Source organism: Alosa sapidissima, chromosome 3, assembly GCF_018492685.1.
Source record: "Alosa sapidissima isolate fAloSap1 chromosome 3, fAloSap1.pri, whole genome shotgun sequence".
Taxonomy (NCBI): Eukaryota; Metazoa; Chordata; class Actinopteri; order Clupeiformes; family Clupeidae; genus Alosa; species Alosa sapidissima.
Window position 1 is genome coordinate 19,608,486 of NC_055959.1, and position 23,321 is coordinate 19,631,806.

Sequence of the window (23,321 nt, forward strand, 5' to 3'; positions counted from 1 at the left end):
TCTCCTTCACCAACCTGTGAGCCTATGAGACAGTCACGTCAGTCAAGTCAGTCAGTGGCACTCTCAGGTCCTTCTCATCTGCTGATACAGCAACATGAGTATTCCACTATAGCATTGCTCCTCATTGCCTTACTACTTTCCTTTTCAGAATGTTCTTTCTATCCATAATCATAAGTCTTTCTTCAGTGAATTAGCAAGATACCATCAGAAGCCAACAATCATAAAACACCTGTGCGCGCGCTCTCTCTCTCCCGTGCGCATGAAGCTGTCTGCGTGTTGTAGTCTAGATTTGCGTGAGTTCTTTCTATCTGCTTTACTTTTGCGAGTTGCGACCACCTATGCTATAGACGTTCAATGAGGTACCAGTGTTTAGTTGTGTCACAAAACAACAAGCTTTGTCAGACTACTTTTAAAATGTTATTCAGGGCTATATACATTTTAAACATTCGGGGCTGAAGACCCGACATGGAAGTGAATACGAGAGAAGCTCTCATTGGTGGTTAAGATATGTAGGGGATTGACAGCAACATAGCCAATCACATTATGAGAGATGCTGAATTTAACATCAACTGCAATGTTTGATTTTAAATTAATGTAAATTTAGCCGAGACTGTAAACTGGCACACGTGGGTGCTCGATATTTTCCGTGGGTGCTCGAGCAACGGAGCACCCACGGTATCGTCGCCTATGGATCCACTGCGGTCCTCTGATGAGCGTCTGCTGTGTCGACCAGCCAACACTAGAGGTCACACTCAAGACCCCTTTCCCCTGGTTCCACTTTGATGGAATGAGTTACCGTGTTCTGCGCTCTTGCGATGGTTTTTGGACCTAAAGACTCATCGGTTCACCTTACATTTAATTAATTAATTTGGTTGTTTGGTTTGGTTGTTATGTTTATGAGTTTGTTAATAAAAAAAACTCATGATTTGCATTGTTGCAAGGCTATTTGATATTGTTATTACTATTACGCTTAATGTTTTTTCAACTTTTTATGTAACTTTAAATATTCATATTCTGTCAGTTGCTTTGGACAAAACCGTTTGCAAAATACCATAACCATCTGCCTAGGCCACTCTCCAGCTGGCTCAATACCAGTCAGGCTACCAGTCTGTCAGAAACTGCCATTAGCCTATTCTTTCAAAGTTCAAAATCCAGTTTGACAGCATGCCAAAGCTACCCGACAGCATGCTGCAACTGAATAGTCTATGACATTCTTAAAGCGTAGTCTCCACCCAAGCGCGATATCCCTGGAGAAAGCAAGAAGGAGGAGGCTATTCTATCTCTGGAAGATAACCAGGAAATCCATCGCCAGTCTATGGTCTATGGTTTTACACTGGGACGTGCGGACAGGATGGAGGACTTGAAGACAGGTGTGGGGGCTGCAGAGACAGACTGCCCAATCTGTTACGAATGCCTCACAGGCACAGCTAGAACTCTAAGCTGTTCTCACACGTTCTGCCATGACTGCCTAGTCAGAACCTTGGTCAGCATCAACAATGATGGGGTCATCACGCGGGATAGTATTGTCTGTCCCATTTGCAGGCACCTTACATTTATCGCTAAACAAAATGATCCCGTGGTGACTAACAGCCTGGATGCACACAACGAGAAGACTTTAGAAGTGCCTTTGCTTGATGTCCAACCTGTCAGAAGTCGGTCTCCAAATATCTCACCTGTGAGTACATCTTCTGGAAGTTTTGGTTGGATTACGCGATATTTCAGAGGGGTATCTGAAAGGTTTCACTCACAGGGTTGGATCAGACCCAAGAAAAACCCATCGGAGATTTTCATCATTAGTGAACTTGGCCGACCGATGAAAGAGGACGATATAAGTGTTCTCCCAGCGACAACAGTATTTGTTCCAAATCGAACGAGGCGCAGACGCATGAGAATTTGTACAACTGGGCGATGTTTACTGTTCCTTTTATCAATTTTCTCCATTCTTGCTCTTATAACCGTAACATTACCTTGGATTCTGCTGGCATAATGGATTCGTTGCGCACCTTTCTTGTTATATGTCACAGATGTGCGGCCTTGATAAAAAAAAGTCGCTGTTGACTTTTTTTTTAACCATGTCTTCATGTCTTACTGTGAAAAACAGTTAATTGATTATGTAATTAATCTGTAGGCTATACTTTTCACCATGTATTCCTGTATTATTGTTGAAAACACATTATATAGCCTATATTGACATAATTCGTTTTAAAAAGACGATGAGTTAACCTGTGAGGAGGATGAACAATGAGCGAATGGTTATCAGGTTATCAGACAATGGTTATCAGGTTTCAGGTCTGTGTTGGGGTAAAAGTAAGGGTGAAGTTATGGAAGGTGGAACTGACTGTGCTATTTGTCAAAGTTTCTGGGACACTGGTGGTGTAATTTTGCATAACTCTGTAAAGTGTTACCATGCTCATGCCTAAAAGGCCTGTGTGCATTTTTTTCCATGACACACCTCCCTTTATCTGTTATTTCCTGTCAGACTGGTTCCAGTAACTGGGTTGAGAACACCCACTGATGGATCACTTGATGTGATTTATTCTTAATTTGACAAACCATAGCTCTACAAAACACAATTAATTTAAAGTTTTTTTTAAATCACATGTCTCAATCTAAATCGTATGTTCTGTTAAAGACCTTTCATTTAAAACAATAGAATCAACAAAGAAACTGACAATTAAGATTCTCTAAAACTATACCTGACCTTGACATAGGCCTACACTGATTGTATTCTTGGTTTTGAAGACTATTTCTCACTATAACCAACTTGACTGCACTCCACTAAACCCTTAGGATTAGGGTTAGGGTTCATGTGTCATGACAGTGTCATGTCACTCTTATGTCGATACTGTCAAGTAAAGTGTTACCCTTCTTTCTCAAGGTGAGTACTGTCGATACGAAAAAAAAAAGAAAGAAAGAAAACCGCTACAACCTCGCTTGATTTGCTGCAGCCTACAGCTAGAGCATCCAGGTAGTGCTACACTCTGGCGGCATCTTTAAAATCATGCCTTTAAGTCGGCCGTAGGCTGGCGTATGGCCAGCTGGTGCACTTTGTTCTATGATACATACCTACATGTTTCTGTGACACCTGTTTGAGAAGAACGGCCCTGCCTTGAATCATTCCTTTGCTGGGGAAATACCCCTTCTCCATCTTAAATGGTGTCTTAAGAGATCCTAACAGAAAGAAAAATGTTGAAATATTTCTTAAAGTGCTTGATGGATCTTTCACACTGGCCAGTGATCAGTGTGGGTGATCTGGTTGAGGAGGAAATGCACGGAGCTAGATCAGCCATTCTTTTGCTGTTGACATATTCAACTACTGTAGTGACGCTGGGCAGGAACCAGCAGGCATCAGAAGATTTGTAAGCTTTTGACAGAAATGAAAGAGCTGTCATACTCTACAGTTGGTCAAAGAGGTTGCTCCAAAGTTAGAACCTTAGCCTGACCATGGGATTGAGCCGTTTTAGATTGCAGTGCACCAGTAAACTTTCCACCTGCATTTTCATACATTTGAAAATGTATGAAAGAGAGGAGAGTTCCTGGTCTAGCCTGGATACCAGACTCTCTGACTTCGCAGAAAGTCTGGCCTAGATCCATTGGCAAACGTTTATTTCCTGGTTGGTGGACTCTTGTTTGAAGTTTGAAATCATTGGAGTTCAATCACTAACGTTTGGTAATGACGTATGTTAACCACGGGGGACACAACGATAACGATAGGCTTGCAACTTAACCCTTTAGGCGCCAGAGGTTTTTTTCCGAAACGATCAATTTTGACATCTTCATTTCAAAAGGCTATATCTTAAAAGTGATAAGAGATAGAGACTTTCTGTAAATTAGAGAAATATTAAGGATGACCCAAAGTGTATGTAGAGATTAAATGTTTATATCTAATTTGCATATTATGACGTCATATGGTGGCGGCCATCTTGGATTATAGAATTTTCATGAAAAGTTGCATGTTTGAATGATAAATGCACCACTTCTTTCCCCCCAAAATGTCCCTCACCTTCTGAATGCTATATTGCACAATACTGAATGCTCAGGTAAATAGTAAGTAGTGAACAAACTGTGTAAATCATTACTAATAAATGGCAGAAACAAACCAAATGCATGTAGCGGTAGACTGGCCTTTTGCTGTAGAGATTTTCCATTTACTACATACAGTAGGCACTCTGATTCCATGTATGGGGCACATATATATTATTCAGATGACACACAAACACAAGTAGACAAGACCTGTTTAGTTCAAAAGCTTATTTGCCACGGCAAGGCACAGATCAGGAGTGAGATGACGAGACAAGACAAGAGACAATGTTAGTATTTTTTTTCTTTTTGTTGATGTTTTTTTGTTTTTTTTCTTAGCTGACAAAGACACACACATCACAAGGACATGAACACACAAAAAGGAACACATAGTGTACTGTATGTCCTAAATGATCAGGGAAATAGATAGCAAATCAACAGTGTAAATCATTACTAAATGGCTGACTTTTTTTTTTTTATGTAGCAGGCCTTTTGCTGTAGAGATAATGACTCCCTATCCCTATCCATACAGGGCCGGCATTCCCATCATCTTGTGATAGACTATGCATGACCTAATGTGTGTGTGTGTGTGTGTGGGAGAGGGAGAGAGCGTGTCACCACCTCCACCATGCGAGCAGCATGGCCAGATCTGCCTCGCGCGCGCCGAGTGGAGAGAATTTGCGCAGCTCGGACTAGGCCTACTGTCATTCTCATTGCGACTCCCCACACTGCCACTACGTTCCCCCCTAACTGTCCTATGAGCACTTCGACCTCGTCTAACATACCCAGTGGCATTAGACAAAGGCTCCACCACGTTACTGTCGCCGCGATTGTGGAGAGGCACACGTTCAGAAGACAGAAGCTAGCGCTATGGATATTAGGCTACCTCCAGCCTCGTTCGCCACACCACTAACACCCTGCTAACTTCCCGATGAACACTCCGAACCTGTGAAACATTATTCCCACCAGTGACATTGGGCAAACGATTCAACGTTTGTGCTTGGTGTAAGCTAAACTATGGAGTAAACTCTCACTTTGTCCAGCTGCATCATTGCAAGGCAGGGACACATCTGAAGCCTCACTAAACGAATCACCGTCATTTTCTGAAGGCAGATATTCCCCTTCAGAATCAGGGTCCGCGAATAGAAGACCCAACACTTCATTTCAGGTAAACTTTTTTGATGCCATTAGACGATAATCTAATGCAAATACTCGCTGACGTTGACAATATCGCTCTGACAAAGTGGCTCACACGCACACTAGCTCCGGTATTTCATACACTGATTCAATGCGCTGTAGCTAGAAAGTTTTGTTTAAAGCGTGTCCTTTTTTCGACTCGGGGATGACGTATGACATGTCTGCCATCTAGTGGAGTGGAAGTCGAACGAAATATGACACCCTATTTGACTAAATCGGCCGTTTTATTCAGTACCGCATCTTGTCGACTATAGTCGCCTGTGGCGCCTAGAGGGTTAAACGTAATCGCTCTCAGGAACGCCTTCTGTTCACTGGTTGGTTCGGAGACAAGTTGCCGAAGTAAACAAAGTGAACGAGAGCTATTCCAGACGGAGTACTGTAGGGAAAAGAAATCGAAGTACGTAGGCAGGCGGATGCCAGGCTAGTCCTGGTTCCTCTGCTGATGAGTCTTCTTTTTAAATCGTGTATTGGTTCTGGTTCCAGTCTTCAGCCAGCACGGGGTTTGTTTCTTTTAGCAGTGTTATTATGACCATATATATTTATTTCTCACTCTCTTTATTAGAGTAGAACTAAAATGATGGCCAATATGTACACATTATTAAAAAGGCCTATAGGCCACAATTGGATCTGTTGTTTTAGACGTGTTATTATGACCAATCTTGCAAGGGGGAAACTGTTGACAGAGTAGGCTGGCTCTGGTTCGGCCACTTTGGTGAATCTGCCAGCAGTGTCTGGCGGGCTGGGCATGGGTGGGGAACGGCAGCTCCATCAACAGCTTCCCTCTAGTCATTATAGCACTGCTAAAACATAAAATCCAGTTGAGGTTCTCATAGAGTTTTTAGTAAGATTTCAAAAGGATATTTCTTATTTACCTTATTTTTTTACCCTGGTGTCAGGCATGTTTGGTTTGTCTTGCGGTAGCTGGTGATTTGCAAGTATGACAATATACCATTTGCAATGTAGCTGGGATGTTCCATGTGATGGTAATTTTTGATACCATAGATTTAACAGAGACCCAGTCAGACCAATAGTATGAAAAATCAGGAACAGAGTTTATTTACAATGATGCGCATCAAGGGAGAGACAGCATGACTTCACCTAAAGATCCATCAGCTGCTCTAACTAGACAAGGAAATAGTTAGGGTTTAAGTATCCTTCCAGGCTGACGGGAGATGGCGTTGGTCATCCCATCTCACGTGGACTACACTGAATCAGACTCTGATTAGTGGCAACCTGGCAATCTGGAACAGATAGCTACTGACACAGCCATGCAGAACAGTGAAACACTGCAAAGTCATAATATTCCTGCTTATCTCTAAATACAGTCACACACAGATATACACAGGGACAGTACAGATATCATACAATCATACTTTTAGTATCAAAGTGACCTACTAATGAGAAATGCAGAACATTAAACCACATATTGAAATATTGGGTATAATGCAGAACATTAAACCATATATTTGAATATTGGACATAATGTTCTATTCCACTTTCTCTCACATGGAACTTGCAGAAATGTTGGAGCTGAGCCGAAAAGTAGCAGGAAATGTACCAATCCATAACACATTTTCCAAGTAGCATGTAGTGGCAAATACATTTAGTATGGTAAATTGAATGGAAAATTCTTCTTACAGGGCTTAGATTTGAAGATACTATCTATTTAAAAATACCTTTCCTGCAATTAAAGATAAAATATAGCCTACTCTCTCAATATTATACTCAAATGAAGTTTAAGTGATGTTTAAGTTATAATTTGCAGTAATATTAGGCATTATTCTGATTGACAAAAAGCAAGCTGAGTAATTGGAACCATTTCTATAGATCTGCTGCTTTAAACAGAATACAAAATGTTCTGTGGATTTGTTGGAGCAAATCAAGAAAGGCACTGCAACAGAAACAGAGATGACATGGACACACTCATTATTAAAAATGTAGACTTTAATATATATTTATATATATATTTCTGACATTCTGAAGGATTGCAGTCGGCTTCACAGTACAGACTGTGTTTTTCCACTTGATATGCTAAGCAGAGGAAAGAAGGGTGGGTGTGTCCTACAGTTCAACAGTAGTTGTAGTGGAAGCATGGGAGAGGCTGGATGTCCATGAGTACTGTCCAGTTTCAAATGTATTGATCATAAACCCTCAGCCATGTATGTTCAGTTGTTCAGTTTTGCCCCTTTTCACCCATGATTTCTTGTCCTCAACTATGTCTTAAAAGAAAGTGATGTGTGAGAACTACAAATGACTAAAAAAAGAAGAAACCCATGTTGCAGTCATACCTTGAAACAGGTTCAAAACAAAAGCACGCACAATAAGCTTGGAAGTGCAACAAAGGCCAAGAGTCATTGATGCTTTGCATCCTCAAGAAGATGGCATGCTATTAATCACCTGCTGACCTTTCAACCCTGATATCATTACAGACAGCTTCGCTTACCTAATACCTTCTGTGTGGAATATATTTGAAAGAATGAAATATGAATATCATCATTACCAGACTACAGCACAGCTTGAGCGGGCATGCTAACGCTTATCTGAAAACAATCCAAGCCCCCTGACAAAGTCTATTGCATTTACACAATGAAAGCCTCAACAACCCCTCCCCAACTTACTCAGTAACGTTCACACAAGCATTTGACTAAAACAGTGGAATGCAGTGGTGCACAAAATGCCACCGCAGCAATGGGGAATGGACAGCTATTTAAAAAAAAGGTCATGCTTCTATTGCAGCTTCAGTTCAGTTATTGACAAGACCTGACCTTGATCAGCATCAAAGTCAAGATAGACACATTCAGTCAATGCTCTCATATGACACCCCTGCCTCCATAAAAAAAACACTAATGAAACCATCACAGACAGAACCTCAAGTACACAAGAAAACTTGTCATTAGCTTTAGGACATTAATATCTAATGTGAGGGCACTTGAAATTTTCATTTAACAACCACTACAACTATTAATATTACTCAGCCACCATAGTCTTCAAGAATATAATTCATTGAGAGAACACACACACACACACACACACACACACACACACACTGAGGCATATCATACATTACAGAGACTTTATCTTCTCGAATCTGAGTCCCTGAAGTAGACAAACAATAAAATAAAGAAGAAAAACAAATCATCTGTGAAAGGAATTGACACTTTTTTTCTGATCAGGTGTTGGGCAGAGATTGGGGGGGTTGGGTATGGCCTCTTCACATCTCTGAGATTCAGAAGAAAAAAAAATAATTGCACTTTGATTGACAAAATGAAAATGTCTTGTCCATTTTGGGCCTTCAGATATGAGAGATCTTCCTTGCAGCATCTTTCCATTCTTTTGTGAAAATGAATGGAGTGGTCATATGATCCACACTCCTCAGACCACCCTACGCAGACAGCTTGGAAACAGCACCCTAACAGGTGCACACTGAGAGGGTTGCCAGATGCCATGGTAAAATCCCCGGCCACCCCATGTTGATCAGAATAGCCAAATATCCACAGCATCTTTTTGATTAGATACATAAGAAAATACTGCATGTAAAAGCAACAAATCCCAATTATTGCATTCAAAAATGGTGAACAATTATCAGCATGATCTAGAATCACATGGTCTAGACTCTAGAGCACTATGCAGTAACCTGTAACAAAATAATACTGTTCCTCCAGCATGCAGTGGTGTTATGTGAGTGAGTGTGCAATATTTATCATCACGGACATGTTCAGGGTAGAGTTATTCCTCAGGGCACTGATATTTAAGCACAAACGCAATGCGTTCAAACACTTTCAAACAAACACACAAAATCTGCTCTGTCAAGTCTTTACGTGTACCAATAGCAGTTTCCATGGCTTTCTGTTGCAGCAGTCAGTGCTTGATTTCACTAACGCGAATCTGGCAATAGTGTGTGCAGGGGAATAAAAAATAACACCACCAACATCATATTATATCATTTTTCTAGAACAAGATAAATATGACCACATTTATGAATATATGTATATTTCATATTTGTCTTTACATTTGAACCTGACCACGTGGAATTATCTACATATTTATACACACGTCTCTTCGTATTTACACTGGGAAGGGCGGTACATTAAGTCTGAAGCACTTGAGACAAGGTGCACAGAGAGCATCAATAGGGCTTGCAGGCAGTGCTGTCACAGTTAAAACTACTGTTAATGTCCATACGTATGAATGGTGAGGCCTGTTGTGGAGGCACACCAGTGATCATAAACACACACACGGCCACTCTTTCTCATGTAAAAATCTCTTGTTGTCAAAGCCCTTCTCGGAAAATAGACACTGTATCATTGGTATTCGTAAGAATGAGCTTCCAATTTAGTCTCAAACACTTCTTCCACAGTCTCCCTCATGAATTTCTGAGCTGTGTTCAGTTATGACAATAACAATAGTTTAAACTTCAAAAAGTCCAAAAACGATAAAGACATTCTCGTACTGCACTGATGTTGAGATGTGCACAGATAAATGAGAGCCCAGTGGTTCTGAGTCAATTTGTAAATTTCTACTGCAATGCAAAGATTAACAAGTGCATCTTTTGGCTGAATGTCTGAGTGTGACTATCTTCCACATTTGCGTTTGTGTATGTGTGTGCATGAGTGTGTGTTTGTGTGTGTGTGTGTGCGCACTCATGCGAGTAAATAAGAGAATGACAAAGAATGAGAGAGAGAGAGAAAGCAAGCAAGCAAGAGCATTACAGAGAGAAAGAGAAAACAGAGAACATATGGGCTTTAGTGAGATATTGAAGTTCAGACCTCCTCCTGATACTGACAATGGGCAACATGAATATTGCATGAGGCCAACCTTTCATACCCTGTAAGTACACACACACTATAATAACTTCTCTCTCAGTCCTGAGACAGTCTCCACTAGTGTCCAATCAGTTTTGCTGTGCAAACTGATCCCCAACTTTACTAAGGCCAACAAAAAAAAAAACCCTGAACCGATACAAATAAAAAATTACAAAAGTAAAAATATGGTACACATCACAAATAAAAAAAGACAAGGAGAAAATGAATACAATTGACGTGGCATGTTTTCCCCTTCGTCCTTGGCAACTTCTCCATATAGATGTCCCTTCTGGTAAGATTCCATATGATAGTATCATTTTTTTTCTCAATGGCACCACATGTGCGGATGAAGTCACAAATAGCGCTGTAGCAGGTAAGTCGTCTGTGGAGATTAAAGGTCCTTTTTTTCTGTGGCGTTGTGAAGAGCGGAAGAGTGATTGTGGCAAATCCAAGTCTGTAGCTCTAGAAGTGGATGATGGCTGGTTGAGACAGTTGTGCATTGGGCTTCATCAGTAGTGAAAGGCAGGGAAAGCGAGGAGAAGGAGAGAGAAAAAGGAAGGAACAGAGAGAGATAGAGAGAAAGAGAGAAAGAAATACCCAGAGAAAAACTGAAATTGACTGAGAGAGAAAGAGAGAAAGAGTGATTCAGAAAGAGAGATTAAAACAGAGAGAGAGATAGATGTAGAAAGAAGACAGCGCCTTCTGTTGGTCTGGGGTGTGTGGTTCTGTTGTGGGGTCATAGAGTGGTGCTCTGTCCCTCCTCCTCAGAGGTGGCGTCTCCGTCTGGGGAGTCAGGCATCATAAGAGAGCTCCGGCAGGGCGATACCCTGAACTCATCCAGGATGCTGTCCAGATTGACATTGATGGAGGGTCTTTCCAAACTGAAGAAATCTGTTGTATGACCGTGATGAGGATGAGGATGGGGTTGATGAAGACCATGAGCGGATGAGGGCACATGGTGAGAACGGAGGGAGCGAGGGAGAGTGGTGAGTGTGTGGAAGGGGGGAGTGAGTGGTCATTTGAGTGGTGAATACATGGGAGTGAATGAGGAAGGTGAGAGAAAGAGGGGAGGCAAAGGTCAAAAGTTCAGCCCGCAGCCACAAATAGCAACATTTTAGCAGCATTAGTAGGTCTGCTTTCAGTTTTACTTTTTAGTCTGAAAGAAGGAGGCTGGTAAGTAACTCTGGTCCTCACATTCTCACACAGGGATGCTATCACACTTAGCCACTACCAAAGGAAAAATAGGAAATACTTTTCATTTGTTCCAACATTCTAATACCCAATGCTGGGGGCAATTTTAACATGTCCTTCAAACAAATGTCCATTCATACGCACATTTTCCACAATATGAAATTAGGTACTGGAATTGAGGTGTTAAGTACAATATATGACTCATACACGGACAATACAAAAACACATCACATTTACCACGGCAACCAAACAACACAGCGGCAACGGGATGAGTGGGCGGTGTAAGGAAGCTGAGAGTGACAAGGGTGGATCCCAATAGAACGTGAAAAGGAACAGAACGGAACGAAAGAGGGCAAAAAATAATGGAGAAAAAAAAAATTCTGCTTTGCAGCTGTCTGATGCTCTGCGACTGCGCTCTGGGATGATGTCATCCATGTCTGTCAGAATGGGATGGAGCAGGATGACCAGATTCAGGAGAAAGGGGATAGAGAGAAAACAAGAGAGGGGTAGAGAGAGAGAGAGAGAGCAGAGAGGGGCAGAGGGAGAGAAAGAACGTGCGGAAGGCTCTGAGAAGAATACTGAGGGTAATTGCTGCTACCCACCACAAAAGAGTCAAGCTGGAGGAGAGAGCTATGAGGGAATGCCTGTTAGCTTAGGGAGGGCAATATGGCGAAGCAAAAGAGAGGAGGAGATGCGGGTTACTAAAGATGGAGCAGCATCCTCTGAAAGTGCCGCCAATCACTTTTTGGGCAATTGAGCAATGCACCCTGGGAAGGCCGTCAGCCATGCACAACCCTCGGTCTCAACACCATGCACAGAATACACTGACACAGCAAGTTAGCGATAGCAGCAACATTGACATGGCAAACGAAAGCTTCACCAACCAGGGAGCGAGAGAGAGAGAGAGAGAGAGAGAGAGAGAGAGAGAGAGAGAGAGAGAGAGAGAGAGAGAGAGAGAGAGAGAGAGAGAGAGAGAGAGAGAGAGAGAGAGAGAGAGAGAGAGAGAGGGCATAATGCGATCACTTGCTCTTCTTCAAATAAAAATGAAAAGGACAATGTATGCATAGAGAGACAGACAGAGGTAGAGAGAGAGAGAGAGAGAGAGAGAAAGAGAGGAGAGAGAGAGAGAGAGAGAGAGAGAGAGTGAGAGAGAGAGAGAGAGAGCAGGCGTCCCCAGAGGCGGCCAGCGCGGCCCCTAAGCCGAGGCGGTGAGACTGAGATGAGGCTCATGGCACACGGGCGCGCAGCAGGACTAGCTTACCCCAAACGTCCCCCTCACACTTAGCATCACACTCAGGCCCTGGCCTCACACAGCTGCAAGGTACACAATGATAGCAGGAGGGGGGAGGGAGGAGGAGAGGAGGGGAGTAGGGGAGGAGGACAAAACAGTTATAAATCAATGAGAGAGAAGAGCTACTGTTTTACAAGGCAACAGCTCATAACTTCACATCATTAGACACAGGTCTGGGTAATGGCATTATGAAAGGCCTTCCTCTCTTAAAGAAAGGCCTGAGTTTGCTCAATAGTAATGGGAAGACATCTGATGTGAAGTCTATGACTGCGGAGATGAATAAATTAATTGACACATATCAAATATTGACAGGTGATTTCATACAAGCAACAGTCAACTTGGAGATATATACATGTTTCCTGCACTATAGAGGTTATATTATCCTGATAATATGCCAGGAGGAATTTCCCTTTCACTGAATACATAAACTTCTAAAAGGCACCCAGAATGTTTTCAAAATGTTTTCTAAAGGCCACCAGAACGCTTCTCCTTTTCAAGGAAAAACAAAGCTTCCTACAAACACTTCCCCTCAGAGTCCTTCGCCCGCGTAGGACAGCGAGACCGAGAGTTTGAGCGAGGAGCGTTGTGCCCCAGAGCGCGGCATGGGCAGCGGTGCCGGTCCTCCGCCGCCGGCGTGTTTACCTGTGGACATGCTTTCCCCGGAGGACATGCCGTCCAGGAGGCTCTGGTCCAGCGGCGGTGGCGGTGGCGGCGGGGGTCTGTCCGGGGACGGTGGGGGGCTGCGGCGGCGGCAGGCTGGGCCTCTGGCGGGGCTTGGGCGTGGGCCGGGACTTGGTGAGCGTGCCGGTGAGCGATGGCGGCGAGGAGAGCGTGTGAGAGGGTGCCGAGCCGGGCGACGAGGCGGTCATCTGGCCGGGCGGGCACACCAGGCCGTACGGCGACGGCGTGCTCGGGGGCGTGGGCGACAAGCTGACCGGCGACGGCTGGCCCGTGGACTGGTCGGACATGCCGCTGCTGCCACAGCCCGACTGGCCGTATGGCACCTTGGGCGGGACGGGGGCCAGCTTCTTAGAGGCTGACCAAGGTAGAGAGAAAGAGAGGGATAGAATAACAAGAAGGAGAGAGAGATACAGTATATAGACTTGTACTGAATTGTACAGCCACTGAACTTGCACACACATTAGCAGTCAACCCTGTCAAATACATACTGTGCATTATTTCTCAGCACTGTACCAAATTGACAGTATCCTTATACAATAAACATTTCATCAATTCAGAATGATTCTTCACTAATAACCCAAATGAAGCATAACTCAGTGTTATCAGTAAACTGCAACAAACAATTCCAGGCAGATATGTAGTCCACTGTGAAGAGTCCATCACATGAGGAGTGGTGTCATGCGGTGGACGGCGTGTGGAGAGGCTTGCCTTTGCGCAGCGTGTGCGGGCTGTGCTCTGCCGAGTGCGGTGACTGGCTGCAGCTCTGCTGGCCACCAGGAGGGGGCACTGTGGGGACTGGCACCTGGATGGCCTTGTGTCCAATCACAGGGGAGAGCTCCTTACTCTTTAAAGTACTGGAAAGAGATGAGGATGTCAGTGTCTGGGTCTTCAAAGAATAAAATACAGCACACTAAATCACACCCTCCATTACTGACTCACTCTCAATTCATTACACGTGTGCATCACAGTCCTTTGCACTTCCACTGTGGTTGTGGTTGTGGTGATGATCTTTTAGTAAATGGACCAAATCTAAAGAGACAGCTGCTATACTACATCATAATAGGATACACATACACTGTAGTTTAATAGGAGAACATTTATCAAGGAAAGACATATTTATATACAGTACAAGTACTTACCATCTCTTGCTATCTATACTGAACAGTAACAGTAGCAGAAACTGGTACTACTGGGGGCAGCCGTGGCCTATTGGTTAGCACTTCGAAACCTGTAACCGGAGGGTTGCCGGTTCGAACCCCGACCAGTAGGCACGGCTGAAGTGCCCTTGAGCAAGGCACCTAACCCCTCACTGCTCCCCAAGCGCAGAGTTGATGCAGGCAGCTCACTGCGCCGGGATTAGTGTGTGCTTCACCTCACTGTGTGTACATTGTGTGCTGTGTCTGTTTCACTAATTCACGGTTTGGGATAAAGGCAGAGACCAAATTTTCCTCATGGGATCAAAAGAGTATATATACTTATACTTATACTGTGCTACCTTAGCTTTTACGGCACACGTATATGAGGGGCATGTCACGTATGTGTGTGTGTGTGTGTGTGTCTGTGTGTGTTTGTGTGTGTGTGTGTAGACACGCATACAGTATGTATGTTCTAGGTGTGTGTGTAGGTGTGTGTGTGTTATCAGTTTCACAGGAACAGTCTGAAGACACATGAGTGAGATGGCAGTGAATGTTTTCCAAACGTGGGAAGCGAGGAGCAGGATGGCGCTAGGCGAGCATTACACCCGCCCCCTCTCTAGTCCCTCGCGCTCGCTGCAACACAACCTCAGACGCTCCTAGTGCTCGCGCCACAACATTCACTTCACTTCCCAAACGCTTACAACTACAGTATGCTGTGGCTATCGAGGCCTGATCGTTTCTCTCTCACACCCTTCACATGGGGGTACAGGACCAACATCTCAATGAAGACTAATGTGGAGGTGGGGGGAGGGGAAGGGAGGGGGGGGAGGTGAGGGGGGAAGAGGAGTTTTCATCAAGCAGGCTCATTCTGAGATGAGGACACCAAATTGAGATAATGATTCATGCTGTTCTGTCCGCTGCTATCAGCAAGTCTCACAGAGAGGACTCACAAGAGATGAGATCAGTCTGCATCTGAGAGAACAGAGAGCAAGTAAGAAAGAAAGAAAAAAAGAAAGAAAGAAAGAAAGAAAGAAAGAGAGAAAGAGAGAGAAAACGACCCTTCTTCTCACTCAACACTGCGGGGGCCACTGGATTGGTGCAAAACAAAAAAAACAAAAAAGCAAAAAAAAACAAAAAAAAAAACAGAACGACACCTTAGGGGAGTACTCATCATCAGGCCCACATTCACCCTCCTGGCAGGGGCGCAATGGCAATCGAACCGGCCCGGCGCACAGGCTGCAACGGTGCGATCTGGCACACGCGCGAGTGCGACACCGTCTTATTTTTAGAGTGCGAGCCTGAGATCTTCCACAGCTCGGCAGCTGATGACGGCTCAAGTCACGAGCACGCAGCTAGCAGGGAGGCAGAGCCTGTCATCCACCACCATCCACTGGGGTCTCATCAGACTACGCACTGACTGCTCAGTGCCCATACAAATCACACAGTCACAGGTAAATGAGGAGCATCTTCCCCAAACAGAAAAAGAAACGGGGGTCAATTGAAAACAAATCTTTCTGTATGAAATTAAAAATAAATACATTGGTGTGCCGGCTTGCTCATGTATTTATTTCTGTTCTCTGCCAGGATTCCACTTTCTCGAAAGCCAGTAACATCCTCAGTTGCTAGGCAACCGCCTGTGAGAGGCATGCCTTGACAATGAGAATGTTACAGAATCTGAGATATGGCACTGAAACCAGCGAAGGGAAAAAAAAGAGAGAGAAAGAAAGAAAAAAGAGAGAGAGAATAGCAGATAAAGAGAGGAGCAGATAAAAAAAGAGGGAAGGAGGGAGGAGGGGAACTCGGCTAGTTCAGAGCGAGGCCACGGTGACCGTGTGGGGTTGGGGGTTGTGGGGCAGCCAGAGAGGATGGGGGGGGGCTAGTGTGTGTGTGTTTGTGTATGTGTGTGTGTGTGTATGTGTATGTTTCTACCGCTTCGCTGCTGCTCCTGCTACTGTCACTGTCAGGTGGGAAAACAGGGCGCAGGCGCTATAGTTACCTAGTCAGCCTGGGGGGTCCTCTCTCTCGGACACAGGGACAGGCGGCCCAGGGCGGAGGGGGGCACCGAGGACGCAGGGAGGCTAGGGGGGTTCCCGAGGGACGCGTCGTTGCGGGCCAGTACGAGGGGCGTTTTCACGTAGAGGGGCGAGGCGTTTGCGTCGACAGAAGGGGGGGCATGCGAATACGCGTCGGCAGGGGCGGCTGGGGGGCCGTGCTTGGGGAAGTGCAAGCAGCTGGGCTTGGGGTTGGAGTTGATGTCGAGCGAGGAGGAGGAAGAGGAGGAGGAGGAGGACTGCGGGGGCAGAGACTGAGGCTGAGGGTGCAACAGGGGGTGCGGCTGGGGGTGCGGCTGGGGGTGCGGGAGGTGGTGCGGCAGCGCGGCGATGTTGAAGCCGGACCAGCGAGCGGGCGGCGGGGGCGAGCTGGGGGGCTGCGACTCGGGCCCGGGGGCCACGGGCCGAGGGCAGGGCGGGGGCTTGGGGTAGAAGTGGTGTGCGGAGGAGGTGGAGGAGGCGGCGGAGGGGTAAGGGGGGGGGCGGCCGCTCCTCCCCAGGGGGCGGGTAGGCGTGAGAGGAGTCCGGCCGATTGGGCGACACGTCGTCACAGCTGCAAAAATGTAAACAAACATAAAAGAGCAGAGAGAGAGAGAGAGGAGAGAACAGCTCTAGTAACTACACAGGCAGACGCATCAGCGCGCAAGAGCAAAACAATGGACTCATATGGTCTCATACTTTATGCTCACTATGGACTACCATCCTAGTCTCTACGTTATCATAAACAATCAGGGTCAAGAACACATCAATGGCTTCAGTTACTAATGGGACTTTGTGTTACTGTTAAGTGTGTATTCAAGGTGCCAGGAAGAACAGCTATGAAGCTCAGCACACCAGCCAGCTTTTGTGAGGCACAGATGCAAAAAGAAAAAGGACAAAGCGCTATGATTTTCAGATTCCTAGTAAAGGAAAACAAGCAAGCATCGCACTGAGACAGTTGCTCTTTTTTAGATGCAAATGAACTTGTGTGTTCTCTGCAAAAAACTGCGCAATCAGGTCAAGATGATTTGTTCATGGGAGCGCTAATCTGTTGTACAAACAGCTGATTGAAAGGCCAATCCAATGCAAACATTGAAGCTAGTGCCACACCATGATTGCAAATGGTTGCTGTTCATATTTCCATTTGGCAGATTACACATATTTATGGAATAAATCATTTACTTAATAATTCATAGTATTTCATTTTATAATTTGGTCAATTAAACAAGCCTTGTATATTTGTTAACTGAGAAAATCAAGTAATTGGAAATAAAAATGATTTCCTGCTTGCTCCAGCACTTGACTCTAGCCCAGTATAAGACAGAGAACTACACAAAACCCTTTCTTGTCGGCCAAGAGGGTCACAGCGGTACAAGAAGCAGCCAGCCAGCCAGCCCCCGGCCCCAGCCATCACATGACCACTACGTAGCAGGTTAGCAACATGACGCCATGACAACCAACGCAGAAGCTGCAGCATGATCACATTCAGAAAGCCCACTTCATTTGTTTCAACAGTGAGAGGAAAAAAAAACAACACAAAAAACAAATCAAAACAAAACAAAAACAAACATTGACTCCCTGTAGCCAAAGGTTTCAGTATAAACAAAGTCCTGCCACTAATTCCAAATAAATCCTTGTGAAAGCCCAACAGATTAATCCTCATAAATGTTCAGGCTACGAGCGACAGTGATTAACACAAGTACAGTGAGGGGCACAGGCAGGGTTAGAACAGGGGAGATGGAGTGAGGAAGAGAGAGAGAGAGAGAGAGAGAGAGAGAGAGCAGACCAGAGGAGGTTGTGAGGAAGAAGAGAGAGAATTTAATCTAGTAGTATACAAGATGGAGAGGAAGAGTCGTGAGATTGTGGTGGAAACACGAGGGGCAACAGGAAACAAACAGTTAGTCATGATGGGAAATTTTTACGCGAGTGAGACTCAACCCAGTGACGCTGATGGTGATGACTGATGATGAGGAGGATGGTGAGGAGGATGAAGGGGGAGGGGGGGGTGGTTTCGTCTGCTCACCTGCCCCGGTCGCCGGGCGGGGGAGTTGGCGAGGGCGAAGAGGCCAGCTCGCCGGGCTGCTCGGGGATGAGGCCGTCACCGGGCACGTGCATGGACGGCGGGGTGGACGAGGCCTTGCGCGCCAGCGTGGACGAACCCTTGGTCCTCACCCAGGATGTGTCCATTACCCTCACCCCCATGCTGGAGAGACGGAGACAGAGAGAGAGAGAGAGAGAGAGAGAGAGAGACGGAGAGAGAGAGAGAGAGAGCGAGAGAGAGAGAGAGAGAGAGAGAGAGAGAGAGAGAGAGAGAGAGAGAGAGAGAGAGAGAGAGAGAGAGGGTAAGCACCATATACACCAGCAACATCTACGCAGGCAGAGAGCGGGAAAGAGAGATCTGAAAAGAAAAAAGAGAGAGAGAGTAGCTTAGAGAGTGTAGAGAGAAAGTTTAAGTCTATCTCTCCACAGACATTTCCATTTCCTGTTTTCTGTATTCCTTATCCTTTGTACTGGTATGACTATTTTGGCAATACAAATACCTTATTTGTTACTCCAACAAGTCTCTTTAAGTTCAACTGAACTAAATTGAGCTGAGAGAAATGTGTGTTAGAGAGAGAGACATCCAAAAAGAGGCTACAGCAGAATAGCGAGCTGTACACAGGCAGCACAGGCAGAGTCCTAGACAGAGAGAGAGAGAGAGAGAGAGAGAGAGAAAGAGAGGAGAGAGGGAGAGAAGCAGCCACTGAAAAGTCAGACAGTACCTTTGAATTTTCCTAATGCTGCAATGGTGGGAGGAGAAGGAGAAGGGTTAAAAAGGAGGAAGGAATGCTGCAGTCATGACTCACTCAAAACACACACACACACACACACGCACACACACACACACACGCACACACACACACACACACACACACACACACGCACACGCACGCACACACACACACACACGCACGCACACACACACACACACACACACACACACGCACACACACACACACCGATAGATAATATTTTCACCACACACAATGGCAGCTGAAATGTGTTAGATGAATGGTGCAATCAAATATAATGGCTGAAAACAATCTGATCTCATAGCATCCCTGCTTCACATGGACATAAAGACACTATAGTGTGGTGTCAACACAGGCACTACAATAATGCACTCTGGATGCACATAGTGAAGAGTAGGGGCAGATGCATTTGTATCATGAACCAGCAGGAGGGATCATGAGATGGAAGAGAGAGAGAGATAGAAATCCAGAGGTGAGGACAACTGAACCCTAAATGAGTGCCTTTCACATCCCACCACTGTGAGCCTATTAGGCCTCGATTACTGTAATTAACAGTGAGTGCCTCGCCCGAACACACAAACAAAAAGAGAGAGCGTTCGCTTCTCCTCATGTAGCAGGAGAGACGGCGGCTGGGGAGAACGCAGGGCTATCCCATATTACTGCAGTCCCACTGATCTTCAGAGCGACCCAGGCAGAGAGCACAGACCCTCCACACACACACACACACACACTTGTTTTCCAATATGTGGTTAAATGTTCTGCATTTCTCACTAGTAGGTCACTTTGACACTATGCTCCTACGCTGTGACCCTGTATGATATCTGTACTGTTCCTAAACATGGATAATGTAAGGCGTCAGGGTTTATATCACTTCTTGTTTTCTGTTTTACATCAAAAACCATATGCGTCATTTATTAAGGTAGACCGGACAGCTCCTGACTTTGCCACTGTTACTGTATGATTATCTATCCTTTGCTGCTGTGTACTTAAACCCTAACTATTTCCTTGTCTAGTTAGACCAGCTGATGGATCTTTAGGTGAAGTCATGCTGTCTCTCCCTTGATGCGCATCATTGTAAATAAAACTAAAAAAAAATTTTGGAACCCGTCCTGATTGGTCTGACGGGGTCTTCATTCATCTGTGGTATCAAAATGACCTTCAAAACTCAAACACTTTTATAGACAAAGTGGATGCAAAACAACTGGAGTTTGCCCTGCGTGAGGCCTGAGGTTAAGATGGCCAGTGGCCTCTTTAATGAGCGCTGATAAGAGGTTGGAGAGGGGGCGGTCAGATAAAGAGGCACGGACAGGAGAGGGTGATCCCAATCTGAGCGCCACGGTGTGGTGGTGGTGTACCGGGGGAGCTCCCAGACCTCACTTATCTCCCCGCTAACCCTCTTATCAGTCCAGACAGTCCAGGCAGAGGGACCTCCGCAGAGAGGAGCCAGGCTTCTCAGCGCTGCCAGGCCCGATGGGAAGAGGCATCGTGCGTGGAGGGATGCACTGGGGCAGGGATCCTCCAGGCACTGGGGTCATGAGCTGAGCTCCACGTCTCCCAAACTCAAGCCTTACAATGGGCAATCAAAGGGATTTTAAGGTGTTCATGGAATCCAAACGAATTGCTCATCAAACGTGAATGAAAATGTTGAAATGAAAATGGTCATTGGCGATGGTGGGGAAAATGGCCATTGCAGAAGCAAAGGGTTGTGAGGAGGGGCCTCGGGCCGAGAGCCAGGCGGGGCGGGTGGGTAGAGGGGTTGGACAGGGTCAGGAGGGGATAGCGGAGCTGGGTGGTAGTGGGGAGTGGGCAGCACCATACCCATCTTTCTTGTAGAACTCCAGCATCATGTTGTCCGTGGCCACGCTGAGCGGACGGCGGCCCTGGTCGTGCTGCTGCTTGCGCTCGGACTGGTCCATGTCCGGCGAGGGCATGGAGCTGTAGTTGGAGTTGTGGTTGGTGTGGATGGGGCTCCCGTAGCTGCCCGTCAGATTGAACTCAATGTCTGCAGGAACATTCAATTCTATTGAACTCAGTATTTCGTAGTGTCGTAACATAAGAATGTCTCAACATGCTTTTACAGAGATTATTACAGTTTTAAAGCAAATAATGATAGCGCTTTCAAACAGTTCAGTGTGTACTGTTTGTATATGCCACTGTATGAGGGGGTGGTGTGTGTGTGTGTGTGTGTTTGTGTGTGTGTGTGTGTGTGTGTGTGTGTGTGTGTCTGTGACAGCTTCTGTGAGTTATATGTATATGATCGGATGTGTATAAACGTGTAGTCATGCGTGAGTGATGTGCATGTGTGGGCAAGGGTCCATGTGAGCATATGTGTTGATCACTTCACTGACCTCCAGGGAAGAACCAGTCGGCATGCTGGATGATGGGCTCAATGATGCTTACGATCTGCAAGGACACCGTGGTCATCATCTCCGTCATGTTCCTGCACAGAGACACAGTCAACAAGCAAGAATTAGGCCCGACTGCTTCAGAGGATGACAACTCTTCATGGGTAATGATGCTATAGACAGGTGTACTAATACTGGGACACAGACAACCAACTGTGCACCACAAAGCACCTCTGCATTGTTTAGAGTTGAACAGTCTATAGATAGCCTGGTTAGCACGCAGACCTTCTCAATTGTAATTGAGAGTGGGTCTGGAAAAGGTTCACTTGACTTACGATTTCCAGCAGGGGCGTAACTAGCAGTGAAATTAAACTTAAATTGGTGCATTAAACTCTTACCAAAACGTCTCAGTAGCAATCTCGTAAATCAAGGTTTTAAATGCAGTTGTTTACTCAATTGCAAATCAATACATGTCCATGTCAGATTAGCAATTGTATTTGGGTGCCTGTGTTTTAGGGACATTGGAAATGGGCTACAATGGCCTCTTGGACAGACGGACCTGCAGAGCAAATTCCAAATTTGCCAAAGGTCCGTCTGGGTATTCACAGGCTAGTCTATAGAGTCAAGAGCTTAAAGAAAATGAAAATGTTTGTGCCCAAAGTAATCAGAAACTTTTGAGGCCCTTAATATGAATAATTATCTATTTTCACATTTAAAATGCCCTGACCCACCCCTGAATTCAGCCACAGTGCATGAGAACTTTAAGCTCCGAGAGTCTATACTAGAGTATTTTTTAAAAATAACCTTCCTTACCCTTCAGAGGTAGTCCATAGCAGATTGGGTCCAAGCACTATTGCAATGTTCCCCGGGGTCATTTTGTTGTCGTCCTGGTAGTCAGTGAGTTTTGCTAGAAATTTAATTAAGTATCTGGTGGGCAGAAGGAGAAGTAGAAACGTAAAATAAATCAAATACTCTTTTCACTGCATGACTAATTGTCACCTAGACTCATGAGAAATCCCTGTCTATTTTAAGCTATTCATTAATATTTCAGGGTTTCACTGTTAATGTACTTCAAACTAGAGTCCACAACCTCAATTACTGTGATGTCTGTGCTCGGCAGGAAGAGCTCAAACACACTTGTCCATTATAACAATGCTCCATTCAGATGTTCCTGTGTCTGTCTCAAAGTAAGGCATACTTCATGAATCACATTAGCCTAGCCCGGGGAGGAACTCTAGTCCAGTTATTGACATGAGGAGGTGCACTTTAATCTATACTGCAGGAACCAAACTGCAGCCTAGTCACAAACAGCGCGGACACTTGGCCTCTGCTGGTGGTCTCTACTGTAACACTATTAATATTGTGTGGTGGTGAGATATGGCGCAGAGCCAACCGTCTTGCCATCATTAAGATGTGCTATTCCCGGAACTCTCCGCCGAATTCAGGTCAGATCAAGGGACCGCATTTATCCTTCGCCCTCCTCCGCCTCCGCCTCCTCGGTAATGGCCTACATACGATTTTAACTGTGGACCGTGGTGATGGGGCGGCATCAAGGACATTAAGTGCTGGCGACTGGCCAGTGGCCGGGTCTGCCTCGACGGTAGAACCCTTTTGCCGGCTCTTCACGCTAATGAAGCACTCGGCGTGCCTCCATCACGAGGTGACATACGCGGTCGGGCAGCCAGTCAACAAGCGCTTGTAAAACCTCCTCTCTCCTCTCCCCCTGACCACCCCCCCCCCCCTGCCCCCCAGCCAAATAAAAAAAAAAAAAAAACGAAGCACATGTTTCCATTTCAATCACCCCCTCTGGTAATTAGCGCTTACGCAACCACACAC

The 23,321-nt window shown here is 45.5% G+C and overlaps 2 protein-coding genes across 3 annotated transcripts in view; one reads left to right on the forward strand and one right to left on the reverse strand.

Annotated features, from left to right (window-relative positions):
* Nucleotides 1-1,248: 1,248 nt before the first annotated feature.
* LOC121705221 (RING finger protein 222) lies at nucleotides 1,249-21,680 on the forward strand. 2 transcript variants are annotated; one of them, XR_006030734.1, is made up of 3 exons: nucleotides 1,249-2,217; nucleotides 3,870-3,876; nucleotides 21,669-21,680. XR_006030734.1 is itself a non-coding variant. In XM_042086088.1 (1 exon), exon 1 carries the CDS (start codon nucleotides 1,316-1,318, stop codon nucleotides 1,985-1,987), a length of 672 nt encoding a protein of 223 aa, XP_041942022.1. In that variant the 5' UTR covers nucleotides 1,249-1,315; the 3' UTR covers nucleotides 1,988-2,617. The 2 variants fall into 2 exon arrangements, 1 of the variants encoding a protein (XP_041942022.1); XM_042086088.1 differs by lacking the exons at nucleotides 3,870-3,876; nucleotides 21,669-21,680 and having other exon boundaries at nucleotides 1,249-2,617.
* Nucleotides 7,144-23,321, reverse strand: part of arhgap44a (Rho GTPase activating protein 44a) — a 37,706-nt gene continuing 21,528 nt past the window's right edge. Inside the window, 12 exon segments of the mRNA XM_042086066.1 lie at nucleotides 7,144-10,910; nucleotides 12,472-12,524; nucleotides 13,144-13,537; nucleotides 13,891-14,036; nucleotides 16,315-16,376; nucleotides 16,378-16,851; nucleotides 16,853-16,922; nucleotides 18,372-18,551; nucleotides 19,111-19,128; nucleotides 20,959-21,142; nucleotides 21,489-21,580; nucleotides 22,299-22,412. Coding sequence (XP_041942000.1) covers nucleotides 10,756-10,910; nucleotides 12,472-12,524; nucleotides 13,144-13,537; nucleotides 13,891-14,036; nucleotides 16,315-16,376; nucleotides 16,378-16,851; nucleotides 16,853-16,922; nucleotides 18,372-18,551; nucleotides 19,111-19,128; nucleotides 20,959-21,142; nucleotides 21,489-21,580; nucleotides 22,299-22,412 — 1,942 coding nt within the window. The 3' untranslated portion in view covers nucleotides 7,144-10,755.

What these genes read in the sequence shown, in the direction of transcription:
- LOC121705221 (XM_042086088.1), top strand. Translation starts at nt 1,316, where the DNA reads ATGGTCTATGGTTTTACACTGGGACGTGCGGACAGGATGGAGGACTTG.